The sequence below is a fragment of the Ostrea edulis genome, chromosome 6 (genome assembly GCF_947568905.1).
Source record: "Ostrea edulis chromosome 6, xbOstEdul1.1, whole genome shotgun sequence".
Classification (NCBI taxonomy): Eukaryota; Metazoa; Mollusca; class Bivalvia; order Ostreida; family Ostreidae; genus Ostrea; species Ostrea edulis.
Window position 1 is genome coordinate 30,189,579 of NC_079169.1, and position 18,350 is coordinate 30,207,928.

The 18,350-nt window shown below is 34.6% G+C and overlaps 3 protein-coding genes across 5 annotated transcripts; 2 read left to right on the forward strand and 1 right to left on the reverse strand.

Annotated features, from left to right (window-relative positions):
* Positions 1-429: 429 nt before the first annotated feature.
* Positions 430-4,744, forward strand: LOC125647955 (uncharacterized). Its single transcript, XM_048874829.2, has 5 exons — positions 430-765; positions 959-1,073; positions 1,169-1,244; positions 1,440-1,508; positions 2,412-4,744. Exons 1-5 carry the CDS (start codon positions 677-679, stop codon positions 2,591-2,593), a joined length of 531 nt encoding a protein of 176 aa, XP_048730786.1. The 5' UTR covers positions 430-676; the 3' UTR covers positions 2,594-4,744.
* Positions 4,745-10,735: 5,991 nt separating this feature from the next.
* Positions 10,736-13,607, forward strand: LOC130047413 (putative nuclease HARBI1). The gene is made up of 4 exons (XM_056142369.1): positions 10,736-11,474; positions 12,458-12,647; positions 12,838-12,943; positions 13,180-13,607. The coding sequence occupies exons 1-4, from the start codon at positions 10,931-10,933 to the stop codon at positions 13,366-13,368; spliced, it is 1,029 nt and encodes a 342-aa protein (XP_055998344.1). The 5' UTR covers positions 10,736-10,930; the 3' UTR covers positions 13,369-13,607.
* LOC125656078 (uncharacterized) lies at positions 10,985-16,335 on the reverse strand. Of its 3 annotated transcripts, XR_008796308.1 has the most exons (7): positions 15,724-16,335; positions 15,155-15,202; positions 14,781-14,819; positions 14,528-14,575; positions 14,220-14,291; positions 11,719-13,917; positions 10,985-11,530 (listed from the first exon to the last, which is right to left on the reverse strand). XR_008796308.1 is itself a non-coding variant. In XM_048886661.2 (6 exons), exons 1-6 carry the CDS (start codon positions 16,130-16,132, stop codon positions 13,730-13,732), a joined length of 804 nt encoding a protein of 267 aa, XP_048742618.1. In that variant the 5' UTR covers positions 16,133-16,335; the 3' UTR covers positions 10,985-13,729. The 3 variants fall into 3 exon arrangements, 2 of the variants coding, with proteins under 2 accessions (XP_048742618.1, XP_048742619.1); XM_048886661.2 differs by having other exon boundaries at positions 10,985-13,917; XM_048886662.2 differs by lacking the exon at positions 14,220-14,291 and having other exon boundaries at positions 10,985-13,917.
* Between the last annotated feature and the right edge of the window lie 2,015 nt (positions 16,336-18,350).

Here is an 18,350-nt window from a genome sequence, read left to right on the forward strand (position 1 = left end):
AATATATAACACAAAAGAAATAGCATACAACGCAGATGGAAAATATGGAATACAAAGTGAAATATCCAATGAAAAATTATACAATACAAATAAAAAAAAATTATACAATGCGAATGGAAAATATTCGATGCAAATCATATATTTTGATAATACAAATGAAAAATTATACAATACAAATATTGCAACCTTAGATGTGCCTTAAGGATGTCCTATATCGAGATTGGTTGATATGAAACTGACTGGACAAAAGGTTCCATCTAAACTGCATACATGCGAAATATGATTTTTTAACAAAAAATTACACGGGGTGGAACCCCTCCCCCGGGAAAAAATCTAGATCCGTCAATGTATGTGCACCTGCACTCGCTCTAACGGTAGCACCGTCATCATATCAATACCCCTTTTTCATATACTAGCATTTGCATCTGACTGAAAAGAAAAGAACGATAACTCTTTATGAAATATTTTAAATCCACTTTCGTTTTGAAAAATCATCTATACAGTGAATTAGATAATGATACATCATATATTTGATATGTGAACCATGACCTTTGAAAGCTGAAACCTGATTGGACATATTTTTAATACGCAATTATGAAGGTTTTGCGATAAGTATGCCTGAATCTATTATGTTCGCAAAGTGTTTAAAAATAGAGTACATGAAATTCCCACACGAATGGAGTTCTTTAAGAATCCTTTCTTTCTGTTCCTATGTTTGGAGTGTGCGGCTTTGCTAATATTAATTATTTGTGTTCTACTACAAATGTAAGTTTTACAATATTCATCTGTGATATTTCCAATTTCGTCAAAATATTCATTTTTTTCTTCAAGGGAGTAAGTTTCTTTTTGTATTTTATACATACATGTAAATATTGATTTGCAAATTCATTTTACACCGTGTTTTGATATGGCATTTTGTATGTAGCCTTCCTTTCAAACTTTTAAATGCTGATTTCAGAGTCAGTGGTACCACATACAGTGATGAAGATGTGGCATTTATTACCGTTGTTTTGGTCGTCGGTCTCCTCATTGTAATTTGTACTATCTGTGTCAAGCCAGCCATACGGAATGACGTAAGAAATGATTGGATAACATTTCATCCCTGAAGGAAACGGTTGATAATACTAGTAATAAGAAATACCATAACACTTAACTATTCAAATTTCAGATCAATCTGCAAGAACAAAGGCTGGTAGAAGAAACGGCGATAACCAGAAAACTTAAACCCGTGCATGGATTATTAGGTCCGTATCACAACAGTTTCTACACATTAATCTTGATATATATTGTTTAAATGTAGATCATGCTTTTCAATCATTAATTTTGTAAACAATCAAAAAAGACCCCGACGTGTAGTAAAGTCTATATAAAGTATAGTAAAGTTTACATTTGTATCTTTTTTAACAGCTCTTGAATTCATTACAATGTTATTCTCCTAGAATCTGACTGTTCAATTTGTCTGATGACGAAGCAGTGCGCAACCCTGGTACAACTCAGCTGTTCACACGGTCAGGATAAGAGAGAGAGAGTATATATATATATGTGTGTGTGTGTGTGTGTGTGTGTGTGTGTGTGTGTGTGTGTGTGTGTGTGTGTTGTAAGAGTTCAACAAAGGGAAATAACTAATGGGCAACTCGGAAATTGCCTACTCTAGAAAACGAATCATTCTAGTATTATAGTATTATAAATACAGGTAGCATTAATACCGTACTTTGTTCATTTATACGATGACAATATGTTTCCTCTATAAACTTTAGAAATTCATTTCAAAATTAAGGATTATCTCCCTCACGTATAGCTCTTATCCTTAGACGAATTTGACTCCACTTTTTTGGCACACTGTTTTTTCCTACAATAGCTCTGAACCTTCATTGTTATTTCGGATTTCAAACATTTCGGTTGAGCATCACTGAAGAGACATTATTTGTCGAAATGCCTATCTGGTGCATCAAAATTGGTACCGTATAAGTTTTACATTAGTACTAGTAACCTGATTGATTATAACATTTTTGATATCGATAAAAATTGTGACCAGTCAATAGTCCTCCTAGGCACCTATCCCTCTCTGGTATATCCAGGGGTCCTTCTTTGACCAACTCTCTATTTTGTATTCCTTATAGGAATCATGAGCTTGATTGCTGTTCTCTTACTTCTAGTAACTTGATTGATTATGATATTTTTGATATCATCGATAACGATTGTGACCGGTCAACAAGGGATGCTTACTCCTCCTATGCACCTGATCTCACCTCTGGTGTGTTAAGGGGTCCGTGTTTGCCCAACTCTTTATTTTGTATTCTTTATACCTGTAGGAATTATGAGCTCTTTATCTTCACCTTTTCATCAATAAAGTAATAACACTACGAAAGTGTGAAAATCTTAAATATGATCAATGCCTGCTTGTATTGTAGTTTACCACGAGCATTGTGTAAGGCATTGGTTCGCCGTATCTGGGGATTTTCGCTGTCCCGAGTGTCGTGAAGCATGTCTAGATCGTCCTGTGCTGGCGAGGATATTGCAGACTCTCAGTCCTCTGTGGAAATCCAAAGAAAGAAAGAACGTGTTTCCTTCAATGGAGATTGTTCAGATTTAGTGCTTGACTGATTGTATATAGTTCAGGTCATCGCACAAGATGCAACTTTCATTTGAAAAAAAAATCATATAATTTTCTAATGAAAGTTTCATATGAATTCATATTTCATGGGTTTTTGTAAATTCATAACCGAAATATATGAATCGTTTTTCATCAAATGGGTACGAATTTTATTTGATGTACATATGATATGACTCATATACAAGTTCCCACGTTGAGGTCCTGCAAACTACCTCTGTCTCTCTCTGTCTGTCTCTCTTTCTAACTCTTTATCCCCTAGTTAAACTGCAAGGCCGATTAAAAAGAAAGTGTAAAGGACCCAGTTCTTTTTTGTGCTTATGGCATTTTCCGTTATTTTCACACTCATCAGATTCATGTACGTGGAACTGTTGTTTTTAAAGGGATAGTAAAGGTCATTTTGTTCAATTTTTTTTTTATAAAGAATTAAAATGAATCCAAGTGACTCATACAAGTCATTTTCTGTTTAAAATAACAATTTTATGCATTTATCTGCATTTACTTCCAAATTATAAAATGATCATAATCTTCAAATCATGGCTCCTGAATTTTTGCTTCCTAGACAAATATTCAATCTGCTATACAAGCTGGCTCCTAGTGTAACTTTTGACAAACATGCAGTCATTTCAAAATTGAAATACATCATTCATATATCTTTTGTAATCATATTAGAAAGGAATAAGATGATTTGGGGAGAGAGAGAAGAATTCACCAAAATGGGTTTTACTGTCTCTTTAAGATAGATATTGATGTGATACCATTTCGTTATGATGACGTATTATCTCAGAGTCACGTTTTGTAACCCAGTGGTTTATTATACCTGTCATTATTTCCTGTTTATTATCTACTATTTATTTTACTGCTCTTTGATTTAGAACTCAGTCTTTCTCGGAATCTGCCATAATCGAATTCATTATCCAAAGTATGTATGTATTTATGACCATTTCATATTATACATGTATATTGTGTTGTTATTTATTTTTTATACATGCTGAAAGGGTATCAATGTAAAATACTTTAATATATCCTATGTGATAATTATTATTCATTGTATATAGAAAGAATATTTTGATATATCTTAGATATCATATGATACTTTTCTGTACAGAAGTAGAATAGTTTGATATATTTACATTTCTAACTGTTTCCATTTAAAGCTCTGTTAATTTTTCTTATATACTTCATCAGCATGTACATTTCGCACTTGCCTATGTTATGTAAGTGGGCGGGGACTATGAAAATTTCTTCAATAGCCTATGTGGTATGATTAGTAAATATATTTTGTATAACTTATGATATGATATATCATTGTACAGGAGTGGAATATTTTGATATATCCTAGATGTGATACGATATATTATTGTACAGAAGTGGAATATTTTAATATATCTTAGATGTGATACGATATATTATTCTGCAGAAGTGGAATATTTTGATATATTCTAGATGTGATATAATTTGTTTTACGTATGTGATATAAGATTTATTACAGTATATATTCAGTCCTAGACAAGAACACTAAGAAATCTTTGTTTTGCCTCCGACTAGAAATAGACATAACCTGATTGTCGTTTAGACGGCAAGTTGCAAAATTAAGACGGCAACATGGTGTCTATATCGTCTTTTTTATTGTATATGTTTCTTATTTATTTGTTAAACATATTGATCCTCGACAAAACAAACGCTTATTACATGTAGGTTTGTTATTGACTGCCTACAGAAATTTGTCGGGTTGTCAAACTCCATAGAATTTTTTATTGATTTTCTACAGCCTCGCCTTCTACGGACTCTAACAACCTGTCAGATTAACGGGTTTGTTTTGAAACTTTTTCGTAGAATTTCCTAAAAGCAGATTTCTTGGTGGTCAATAAATAAAACAGGTATCATGTTTGTTATTGACCGTCTACAGAAATATGTTGGGTTTATTACATGTACGTCCGTAGATGGCTTCGCCTCGTGGTCTATGGACTGGATTGTCCCGTAAACGGTCAGTAAGAAACCATTGTGAGATAATTTACTACTGTTCAGAACTAGAATATGTTAATTCATCCTAAGTGATATCGATATAATGTACATGTACTTGTCTGTATTATGTAAAGTTCATTCACGGGTCTAATACAAGGTTGTATTTTCTTTCTTCGTTTTGAATATCATGCAAGGTGAAGATAACGAACAGTGATCAATCTCATAACTCCTACAAGCAATACAAAATAGATAGTTGGGCAAACACGGACCCCTGGACACCTCAGAGGTGGGATCAGGTGCCTAGGAGGAGTAAGCATCCCCTGTTGACCGGTCCCAGCCGCCGTGAGCCCCATATCCTGATCAGGTAAACGGAGTTATCCTCTGTCAAAATCAGTGTGCCAAGAACGGCTTAACAATCGGTATGAAACACGTCAGACAGCATTTGACCCAATGCGAGGTTGTATTGACGAACTAGATCGTTATAACGACCATCTCAATAATCAACAATTCTTAAATTTGATTATCTGAACGAATAGATGTAAATCTACAGAATCTGTTTTTGATGTTTAATGTGGAAACTTTGGGGTTTCTTTCTTTTTTATTTATTTTTTTTTTTGGAGGGGGAGGATTTACCTATGATCAAATACTATTAATACCAACCCTCTAAAATACATTCTTTAAATGCATTTAGACCTAGTTTTATAATCTATGGAGATTTATGACTTGGAACGTGGAAACTTTTTGCGTCAGGTAAATGATGATTGAAAAGAAAACGAAAAATTTTCCCTTCGAATAATGAATTAGAATTTAATGTCGACATGTCATTACTTCCTGAAAGTTTTAACTATAGCCATAAATACTAGTTATGTATGGTAGCATGAATTTTGACAACGATCAGTTGGAGTATTCAAGGAAGTAGAACGTTGATTTTGGGATGAAGATACCTGTAACATATCATCGTAATACTCTCCACTATCATTGAATTCGCTTCATTGATAATGATTATTATTAACGATTTACAAGCTTCAAAGTTTAGTTTAGATTGATGAGCGCTATAATCGTTGATTAATAACATCGATGAATGTGTGCCCGTGAATTTAATTTGGATATGGTATCCACCATGCATGCGAAATTGTGGTGGGCATTGTTTATCCATTCTACCTATAATGAACAAACTGGTTTCCGGGTGGGTTTTTTTAAATTACGATGTCAACGGTTTAACTCATACTATTTAGTGATCGCATATAGTGATCGCATTACTTAATTTTCCTGTATGCTGATCTAAAGAATTAGATAACTTCTTTTAAGGATTTAAATCCAAGCATGACCTGTTAAAGCGCAAAACAATACCAGATATCGAATAACTAGAACATAAAGTATGCATTGCGCGGATTCAAAAATAGAATCTATCAATTTTGGGAAAACCAAAACATACCCGATTAGGAACATGCATCTGGGGTTTTTATACATACTCACAGCACAGATCTTGGTAGGAAATCCTTATACCACTTGTTTTAAAATTGTTATAAGTTTTATTGAATTTGACCGTCTCAATTGCGTATCGATTATCGCCATTATTAAAGCTGAATAATTATAAAAGCAAACCCGAGAGTTACGAATGATAATAGTCTTTACGAATGAGAATCCTGTCGAATCACGCCATCAGTACCCTAAACTCAAATTTATTAACAAAGAACTAGATGTCATCAACATCAGTAACATTCGTTGTCATAAAAAGGTTAGTCTGGTATTTCATCACATTTCAAGATCAACTCTACAGCCTATACGTTCTACCAATATACCTCTACTATTGCATCAAGACTTTTTTAAAATCATAAATAAATTTCACACCTTAAAAAGCTTGTAAAACCATCGTCTTTGTTTGTAAGACTCATTATTACCACAATTTTTTTAAAAAAAAACAAAACATTTGTACTCCAGCATATATTCTTTCCTTTCAAAACACGAAAATGCTTCAAAATCACGCTTAGTTTTAAGCACATTTAATATCCCAGTCAATGGACGAATGAATATGAGTTACGAATGATAATAGTCTTTACGAATGAGAATCCTGTCGAATCACGCCATCAGTACCCTAACTCAAATTTATTTCAAAATACCGAACTCCAAAACATTACAAAAACTCTTACAAACTTAGATACATTGCTGGATCCAGTAAATATTCTACCAAACCCCCTATCTTTGCTCCTCACGAAAATATTAACTACTGTGAAGAAGAAACTTCAAATGTATTGTGCCACGACATATGCAAGAATTGGTATCAATAAAATAGGGATTCTAAAGAATTCTAAAGAACTTTAGTAATTGAAATCACAATTTTTTTCCAAAATCAATACATTAAAACGCATGACTTTTCGACACTTTACATGACCATTCCTCACAATAAATTGAAGACTAGACTTTTTGACATCACATAAAGTTGCTTCTTTTAAAAATAAAATGGTAAAAAGGAAATATTCATATCTTCTGCTTCATACTTAGATATTTTATTGAAAGTAGACATTAACGGCAAACTGACAACTCAACTGTATGACAAACAGGATGATTTCAGCTTCTCCATCGTCAACTTTCCATATTTATGTAGCAATATTCCATTATCACCTGCATATGGTGTTTATATATCTCAACTGATTCGATATGCAAGAGCTTGTTCTGGGTATAGTCAGTTTTTAAATCGCGGTAAGCTACTGACAAACAAGTTGATGGTACAGGGATTTCAACAGTCTCGATTGAAGTCAGCATTTCGCAAATTCTATGGTCGTTATAACGATCTAGTTCGTCAATACAACCTCGCATTGGGTCAAATGCTGTCTGACGTGTTCATACCGATTGTTAGGCCGTTCTTGGCACACTGATTTCGACTGCGGATAACTCCGTTACCTGATCAGGATATAGGGCTCACGGCGGGTGTGACCGGTCAACAGGGAATGCTTACTCCTCCTAGGCACCTGATCCCACCTCTAGTGTGTCCAGGGGTCCGTGTTTGCCCAACTATTTATTTTGTATTGCTTGTGGGAGTTGTGAGATTGATCACTGTTCGTTATCTTCACCTTGCATCTAGTAATCAGTCATTCAAAAAATTACTTTGCTAATCAAACACTCTGATTCCACGCACAAGTACTCTGAAGTCGATGTTAAAAAGATGCTGGAGTTCCTCAATGACAATATCTTCGTAGTGTTTGGTGATCAGGTCTTGTAACAGTCTGCTGGAATTCCCATGGACACGAATTGTGCTCCTTTATTAGTTGACCTGTTTTTATACTCTTACGAAGCAGACTTTATTCAAAACTTCTTCATGAGAATAAAAAATTTCTTGCTGTGGCCTTCAACTCGACATTTAAATATATCGACGACTTTTATCTATCAATAATAATCATTTTCATTTATGTCGATTTGATATACCCGAGTGAATTCGAAATAAAAGACACCACAGTCTTCCACATCTCCTTCATACGTAGATATTTAATTAGACATAAATGTTAGCGGCAAAAAAAATCAACTTTATTACAAACAAGATTACTTCAGCTTCTCCATCGTCAATTTCCCATATTTATGTAGCAGCATTCCATTATCATCTACATGTGGTGTTTACATCGCTCAACTGATTCAATACACAAGAGCTTGTTCTGAGTATGGTCAGTTTTTAAATCGAGACAGGTTACTAGCAAATAAGTTAATGATGCAGGAGTCTCAACAGTCTCGTTTAAAGTCAGCATTTTGCAAATTTTATAGCGATCTAATTTACCTGGCATTAGGTAACATGCGGCCTGACATGTTTCATACCAATTGAGGTCATTCTTTAGGCATTGATTTTGACTACGGATTGTCCCGTTTACCCGATTAACGGAGGTTGTGACCAATTGAAGTGGATGTTTACTCCTCCTAGGCACCTGATCTCACCTCTGGTATATCCAGCGGTCCGTGTTTAGTGTTTACACTACTCTTAATTTTGTATTATTTTTAGAAGTTACGAGATTGATCACTATTCGTTACCTTCACCTTTCTACTTACATTGTCTTCTAGATGAATTGAATATTCAACAACAGTGACAGAATGCCAGAGTTGTCATAAAAATTGTAATCCCAATGAAAATTACCACTCTTATTCTAAGCTCAAGTCCTCTAAAGTTAATGTTTAAAAAATGATGGAGTTCCTCATTGACAATATCTACGTAGTCTTTAATGATCATGTCTTCCAACAGTCTGTTGGAATTCCCATCGACACAATTTGTGCTCCATTATTGGCTGAATTCTTATGACGCAGAATTTATTCAGAAGTTTCTTCATGAAAAATAAATGTTGCTGTGCCCTTGAACTCGACATTTAGATAAATCGACGACGTTTAATCTATCAACAGTTTTATTAACTTTAATCTATATGTCGATTCTATACATCCCAATGAACTCGTAATAAAAGACACCACAGAGTCTTCCATATGTGCTTCATATTTGATAATTTATTGAACATATGCGTGAAAGACAAACTAACAACTCAACAGCTTCTCCATCGTCAACTTCCCATATCTATGTAACAATATTTCATTATTACCTGCATATGATTTTACAAGGGCTGTTCGATATGTAATGTTTATTGTACCACAGCACGATAACGCTTTGCACGATTTCGTGGGTGATGATGCTCTTGAATATCTTTATTCAATACCTTTACAACGACATAAACACAAGCCTTCAGCTCCACGTTGGTTTAAACTTATAGTAATTTCAATAGAGCCAGTCGTTGACCATTGTTGTAAAAATGGTTGGGAAACGGGTTGGGAATATTGAAGAAATTAGAGCTGATATAAAAGTTCGCACTAAACTCGGTCATTCGGTAGAGCAGATTTTTACTGAATTGGGGGGACTTTATGGGTCTAATAAGGTATCTTATGAGACAGTTCGTAGGTGGAGAAAGAATTCTTTGACTGGCACAGAGTCCGTCAGAGATGCAGCAAAATCTGGCCGACCTGTGACTGTAACAGGCAAGGCAAATGTCTCAAAAGTCAGGGAAATAATTGAAAGTGATGTCAGATACACGATTCGTGATATTGCCAAAGCTGTTGGCATATCGCTATCACGGGTTCATTTCATTTTGAAGCGTAATTTGAAAGTACAAAAGATTTCTGCAAGATGGATACCGCATATATTCACAGATGACCAAAAACGGGTACGAGTACAAACCGTTAAGCAATAGCTCAAAATATTTCCCAAATTCAATCAAAGACCATTTGCAAACATTGTTAGTGGTGACGAAACATGGGTTCACTATTTCGAACTAGTAAGAAAAATTGGAAACAAAATATGGCTAACTAAAAACAGTAGAAGGCCTGTAGTTGCTAAAAGAACCATAAGCACAAAGAAGGTTTATTATTGCATATTCTTCTCATGTGATGGTATAGTCGTACAAATTCCGGTGCCGAAGGGCAAAAGTGTTACAGTTCGGTATTACCGAGATGTTATACTAAAAAAGCTCAAGAAATATTATCATAAACGACGCCCTGTGTCAGAATTTAGGCATGTTCGTCTACTTCATGATAATGCTCCATCACATACATCTGAGCTTGTGAAGCAATTTTTTGAAATCGGAAAATGTTACCATGTTGCCACACCCACCATACTCTCCAGATATAGCCCCATGCAACTTTTTCCTTTTTCCAAAACTTAAGACGTTTTTTATCTGGTCGTCGTTAAAAGTCTCGACAAGCCCTTGGCTCAGCCATCAGTCAATGCCTAAGAGGTCTATCTAAATCAGCGTATCGTGACGCATTTCAGAAATGTATTCAGAGATTGAAATTATGTATTTCAAACCGCGGAGAATACTTTGAAGGGATGTACTGTTCATTTCACTATTTGAGTCGAATGTTTTTTAGATATCGTACAATACACATTACATATCGAACAACCCTCGTATATCTGTCAACTGATTCCGTACGCGAGACGTTCCACGTATGATAATTTCAAATCGAGCTAACAAATAAGAGGATGTTTCTGGGGTTTCAACAGTCTTGTTTCAAGTCAGCAATTCTATGGTTATTATAATGATCTACTTTGCAAATACAACCAGGCATCAGGTTGAATAACGTCTTTATATAATGATTTTGACTACGGATTATTCCGTTTATCTGATTAAGTGTATGTGTCTGGACTGGGTTGCTCAAAACCTTGGTTAAGCTTAACCAGTGGTTAAATCCCTTGTCCACCGGTTAACTTTTAGCCAATGGTTAAATTCAGTTGCTCAAAAGTTAGCCAGTGGTTAAGTTGCCTAACCAGTGGTTAAGTTTTGGCCAAAGTTAGCCATTCTGCAGAGGTGGGTTAAGTCTTTTAACCAGTGGTTAAACATGGCTGCCCGCTTGCTGTTTGATGTTAACCTTGGCAGACGACACAAGAAAACAAGAGTTTACAGACATTTTAATCACGATTTCAATGACAGTGAATACAAAGAAAGGTATAGGTTTAGTAAAGAGTCAGTTAATTTCATCACTGATCTACTAGAACCCGAGTTGTGCCGTCCAACATTGCGCTCATATTCCTTGTCAGCTCTCAGTCAGGTCGAGATGGCTCTACGATATTACGCTACAGGTGATAACATGAAAACTATAGGCGATACACTGGGTTTCCACAAGTCAAGTGTTTCTCGAAGTATCCAGGATGTATCCCAAGCCCTGACCGATTTGGCCTCACGTTTTATAAAGTGGCCATCCACAGAAGGAGAGAAGTCCAACATCAAGAAGGGCTTTTATGCCATTGCCAAATTTCCTGGTGTGATTGGTGCTATCGATGGTACCCACGTCCGCATCATGGGCCCCAGTGAGCATGAGCCCGTGTATGTGAACCGGAAAGGCTTCCATTCAATAAACACACAGGCCATATGTAATCATGAAGGTGATTATAGTTTATCCAAGTTTTTATCTTTCTTCAATATATTGTATTTAGTATTCCTAAAATAAATAATTAAATGTTCATGAGATAATGAAGACAGGTCATACATTTCATGATATTGAATTTGAATATCAATTATGTCATTCATAATAACTTTTGAAATTAATATACCGGTATATCACCACTAAACATTGATATAAAAATTCATATTCACCAACATAATATTCAAAAATACACAATGACTCACATAAACCTTTAACAGTGGAGAAACACAGTCTATCCGTGTCGACAACTTGTAGGCCTATGAAAGAGAGAATAGTGTTTCCCACTTCCGGTAAAAAATGAGCTTTCACTCCAACTGTAAATCCCCCCCCCCCCCCACTTTACTTCACTTACTTATATATGTAAATACATAATTTGTCACATGTGTACTATATAGTTGGCGATAGTATCATCACTGAATAATTGCATTACTTGTATTTTCGGCACGTACATGTAGTAGCATCGTATGAGGAATGTTAATGTGCCTAAACCAGTGGCGGATTTAAGGTGAATATTTCATCAACTTATACTGTCTAATTTTTGGTTGGGTGGGTGGGTGTGCTCCTTCATTACTGACATTACAATTCAGAACTTTCAAGCATATATTCTTGTTCTCATTCATACCTACTAGCAACTATAAAAAATAGTGGGTCACCCAATATACCTTTGCTTACATATGAAAAACCACATACGGTCATTATCAGTGGTGGCAGATTTTGAGAGGAGCCATGCAGTCCCCCTTACCCCTTTGGACACCCAAACTGGCTGAAAATTTTGGCTTTCACTTGACTTAATTTTATGCATATATATCATAATTACATAAATATATATTTTTTTAAAAAACCCAAAAACAACAACAACAAAACCCAACTTTCTGTCCTGCTGGTAGTAAAATAATGAAACTTCAAGCAAGCCCCACCTTTACTCCTTTTCCTTACTTACAGGCCGATTTATCAACATTGTTGCCAAGTGGCCAGGGTCCAACCATGATTCTTTTATTTTTCGAGAATCAAATATTGGAACATATTTCGAAGCGCATCATAAAGGGATTGATGTGGATGGACTACTGATTGGTGACAGTGGATATGCATGCAGCAAATATCTGGTGACTCCCTTTCTACGACCCACGACTGAGTAAGTGATTCAAGTTCCGGTGGGGGGGTGGGGGTTAATTTAAGACCAAACCAGAATCAGATGCTGAGATTTCCTAATTCAAGAGAGGAAATGTTATGGAGTCAATTCCTCAATTCAAATTATCGATTTCATATTTCAATACAATTACCTCACGAGAAAAGTTGTATTTGTCGTCAAATGTATTATGTAGGTCTCAGATGAAATACAATGATGCACATACACACACAAGGGCAGTGATTGAGCGAAGTTTCGGGTGGCTGAAGCGACGATTTATGGTCCTTCATGGAGAAATTAGGGTATTTCGATATGCACATGCTATGTACTTTATTTGTTTGACAACTCTTCAATGATAAATCAAATTGTAAATAAAATTTACTATTTTTTCCAAATGCTTGCTTCACAAACTATTTGGAACTGCATTCAATTTCGAATTTATTTAAAAGTTGAGAGATCAATGTTTTAAATTAATTTACATTGTATTATGAAATTGTGCATTTTTACATGTTAGATTTTCATGTGTTCTCTTTTCTAGTGTAAACCGGATCGTGCTGCAAAAATAATTGTAGCTTGTGCTGTGCTGCACAACATTGCTTTAGAGAGGAAAGATTGTATGGATGATTTGGAGTGTGAACATTCAGATGAGCCACATGTTTCAGATAATATTGTAGTGGAACCAAGAAACAACAATGTCAGACAGTTCATTGTTCAAAATTATTTTTAATTATAGTCAGTATAATTGCTACTTTTAACTCCACCCCCAAGTGAGGTATCCCATGGGCCTCATTGCTCACCTGATTCACCTTCAACCTGTCATTGTTTACCTGTTGTGATTTTCAAAAAACTTTTTTTCATCAATATTTATTCCCATAACATTTTTACCCCCATATTGTGCCCTTAACCTAGCCCCAGAGGATCACAACATAACTGAAAATGAATTCACATAACAAAGAGATCCAGCAACACCAATATGACTAACATATATATATACATGTGGAAATTTTACAGACAAACAGATGACAGACAACATGATCAGAATAGCTTACTACAGGTGAATTTTACTGTGTGTCGAGCCACTTAATATACTACATCTCATTTTCTGTTGGCTTAGATGGTAATTCCATCTGCAGTTTTTTAATTTCTAATGCAACTTTTTCTTTCTGCAATATAATAAGTTCTTTCATTAGCAAGATCCTCTCCCTATCCTCTCTCAATACACTTTTCTGAAGATCTTGCAGACTTTCCTGACCAATTTTCCTCTTCTTTGTTTTACCTAAAAAAATCAATGTACATCAATCCAATAGTATACTTAGATGTTCATTAATTGTTTATATTTGAAATATGTTTTCAAGTTTCCAAATTTCGTTTTTGTTAAATATACTTATTACATTATGTAGTTTTTTTTATTATTGTATAATTCAAATTTGTTTTCACTTAATTCTTTGCAGTGAGACAATTTGATTTGCAATTTTTCACTATAAAATAATTTTGGGATACAGTGAACCATTTTTGTAAGTAGTGTTAGACTTGCACTATTGATGTCTTTAACATTAGACATTGCTTTATATACAATACCTGTTTCATTATTCTTTGAGCTGATCAAGGTCCCAGAACTTGATAATGTAACATCATATGTTACAGATGTCCCTAAAATAAAATTCAATTTTAAATACTGAATTATTTGACAGTTATAACCTTTGCTTTGCAATACATGCACACTTGAGAGCGCCCTTAGTAACCTCTCCCAATTGCCCCAGTGCTATAAATCTTTAACCTCCATTCTTACAGAAAAGTAAATATAGATCTGGTATTATGCACTACATTCATGTATTAAGTATTATGTATGTTATATGATCTTACATATTTATCATTGTTAAACTTACCTTCCAAATTTTCTGGGAGTTGAAGAATTGTCTCTGTACTACCTTGGCCTATGAATTTCAAATATTGCTAATTACTATATAAATATTGTTAATTTGTAATTATGTTTAATAATTTAATATATATATATATATATATATATATATATATATATATATATATAGATGTACAATGTTTTTATTATATTTATATCACCATTGGTCTTGTTAAAATGTTATATGCTAAAATAAACTTGTTGTAAACATATTGCATTACCTTCAAAGGTGACTGTCTCTTCATTGATGGTTTGAAAACCTAGATTGTGTGAAATTGATAAAGAAAATTTATTACCATCATAAAGAAACTTTTACATCATCAATGCATAACTTTACAAGCAATTGGTATGTTATAACAGAAACTGACAATAAACAAGAGAAATAGGTGAAGTCAATGGGAAGGAGTTTACATGTTTGAATCACCTATTTGTTGGCCCTTTTTCATGCTGTTCAAAGTTTAGGGGCCACAATAAGGGTCAATTGTTGAACATGTTTTAAAAATGTGCCCCCCCCCCCACCCCCGCTTTCCTTTGTCAAAAGGAACAATTAAATTACTTATAACTCAAAAAAGCCATTTCAGAGTAAAAATGTTACCTGAACTCTCAGCTTTCTCTAACATACATGTAGGTATAGCTGGTACTTCTGGATTAAATAAAAAACAAAAGTGTGTAAATAACAAAACATTTAAATATCTGATTGAAATATATTTCGTGTGTATGTTTCTAAATTAAATTTACACGAAGTACTATATTTGAACATTGTTCGTTGGGATATTGTAGTTTATACATTATAGGAAATTATGATACTAGGTGCAAAACACTCATGGGGCGAAAAAAGAAGTTTCCGTGACCTTCACATTGCTAATGCATCAAGTACGATTACTCGGCAGCAGTCGGTTATATGGACTGTAAATTTCAGTTTTAAAATTAGATAGGATGTACGTGTATGGAATATACTTCAACTGTTGTTAATGATGAGTTTTTTCCTGAATATTATCAGTGAATTACAACTCTGAAGTTCGGTCTATCGTCGGATAGCTCATGGAAGACGTGTATTGCAGACGAACACAAGTTACGAATTTCCTCTGCCATAGTTACTCAATGTTCTTGGATAATGTTCTTGGGCAAATTACAAAAGAGTGGTTAAGCGAATAATAATCTTACCTTGGATTATGAGGCCTCCGACCTCAACTCCTCCCCCGATCCCAATAAAGTTGGGGGAATCGTGGTGGATATCTAATATTTTTTGCGACACCGGATCAATTGGCTGAGGAGGCGGACCGCCTCCGGTTTTGACACGGTGAGTCTTCTGGAGGTGTTTCTCCACTTTTGCCTTCGAGCAGGCCTTTCTATATTTTTCCTTTACCTGGTCTATCGAACGCACTACCCCCGACCCTCTGGAATTGACAGCGTCCGTAATATGTCGCCACACAGCAGCTTTTTTAGCATTAGTAACTTGGTTTGTCTGTTTAGACTTGAGCAAACTTAAATGTTCTTCAACTAGTTCCACTAGAAATAGTGTCTCCTCTGGTGAGAAATTCTCACTTCGTTTTTTGTTTGTGTTGGTAGCCATTATTGTTTACATATACAGACGACAGATGTTGCATTGTGGGATACTAACCACTGGTTAAAGTACTAAACCGTTGGTTAGTAAGTCCTAGGGCTAAACTCACTTTGAGCAACAGAATTTTGACCAGTGTTTAGATACCCAGTGGATAGTAAATTTACCCACTGGTTAGCTTAACCAGTGGTTAAATTTAACCAAGGTTTTGAGCAACTGGGTCCTGATCGCCAGGGGATGCTTTCTCCTCCTAGATACCTGATTCACTTTGGTGTTTCTGAGGATCCATGTTTGCACTACTCTCAATTTTGTATTCTTGATAGGATTTATGAAATTGACCACTGTTCAATATATCCTTTTCGGCACATATATATATATATATATATATATATATATATATTTCAAACTATCCCTGAGATTGGGTCTTTTGACTGCACTTTTACTTTGCATGCATTTCATTTGAAGCGTGAACGGACACAAACCACCTCACCTTTACTTGCTCACCATTGTATTTACATTTTGTTTCTGTATAAAATCAACAAATAGAAACGTAAGTGTCCATAGATGTTTCTGTATTAATCCATCCATCAGTCAATTGTTTCCATCCATCCATCCACCCATTAAAAACAAAAACCAGCGGAAGTTTTAGTCCAATTCTGGACAATTCTAATAGATTTAAGTACACTATATCTATAAACTCTTGTGAATAGACGTTTTATAGCTCTGTTAAAAACCTGACGATTTCAATATATAGACGCGCTGGGATTTTACTGGCCTTTGTCATTTAGTTTTAGTACTAGTTTCTTTTTTTTACAAAATGTATTTCTATGTAAATATCCCATCGTCCTGATGAAGTGAATATTGTTCCGTGTTGTTGACCATTTTTAATAGCACTAAAATAATCCAACATCACGAACAATGAAAACATTTCCTTATTCGTGTTGTTTAGTAATTTTAGTACTTAATGTGATTTCTCCCATAACCTTGTATCTATTTTGTAGATCTGACACGTTTGTTATTGTGTGTGTGTGTGTGTGTGTGTGTGTGTGTGTGTGTGTGTGTGTGTGTGTGTGTGTGTGTGTGTGTGTAAAATTTCACAGTGCCCGGATTATATTAAGAAATAAAGACAAAAAGACAACGTAAAATAAATCATGAGCGCTTTCATTCAAACGTGCAAGCGAATATCCTGATGTTTTTAAAAATAACAGCTATAAAACATGATTGCTCAATTTTGAATTGAATTCTTTATATGCATTTTAGACGGAATTTGATAATCTGTGGAGAATCGTAATGTGGAACGTGGAAACTTTTGCGTCAAGTAAATGATCATGGAAAAGAAAACGGAAATTTTTCGATCAAATAATGAGTAAGAAGTGTCCTTTTAAGTGTCCTTAATCTTTACTTACGAAAATTTTAAACCATGACAATATACCTTTGCGATATGATATTGGGTTGGTGGGGTTTTTTGTTTTGTTTTTTGGTTTGTTTGTTTTTTTGTTAATTTTTTTTTTTTACATCCCTGGTATGAACACCTGCACGTGTCCTTTAGTTTGACCCTTCATTATTCCTTTATTGAATTCACAAAAAGTGATGTAATGACCTCCTGCAAGGCTGTCAATGGAAGAAAAGGCTCGGGTCCGGTATAATAAACGTCAGACAACGACTGGTAAAACGGGTGACATGGGGTATGGATAAAAGAGACATGTACATGTAGATCTACATTACTATGTTGTTTATACCCCGTGATTCGGGAAGCCCCCCCCCCCCCCCCCCCCCCCCCCCCCGTTTGTGTTTATTATATCAATTAATGGTTCACTTAACATTTTTTCAATATTTAACATTTTTGATGTTAAATCGTTAAAAGTATAACTCATTTGATGTTGACAACCAAAATTTTGACCTTCTAAATGCAAGAATAAAAGCAATATTTCAACCTTAAATATGTGTTATGTAAACAAATACTCGTTTACAAACAAACCAGAAAAATGTTAATTTTTTTTAAATTTAAAGTATCTTAATTTTTGCACAGTCAAAATTTTACTTTTAGATGACACATCTTGCCTAAAGAATATTTGAAATGTAATAAACTTAGATCAATATCCATTTCTTTTGAAAACTTCATAAACAATTATATACCACAATCTTTGTTTACGAAACAAATAATAAACACTCTAAAATTAGCTCTTGTGGTAATGCATAGCCTTATTTTTAAAAACCCTTTAAATACATG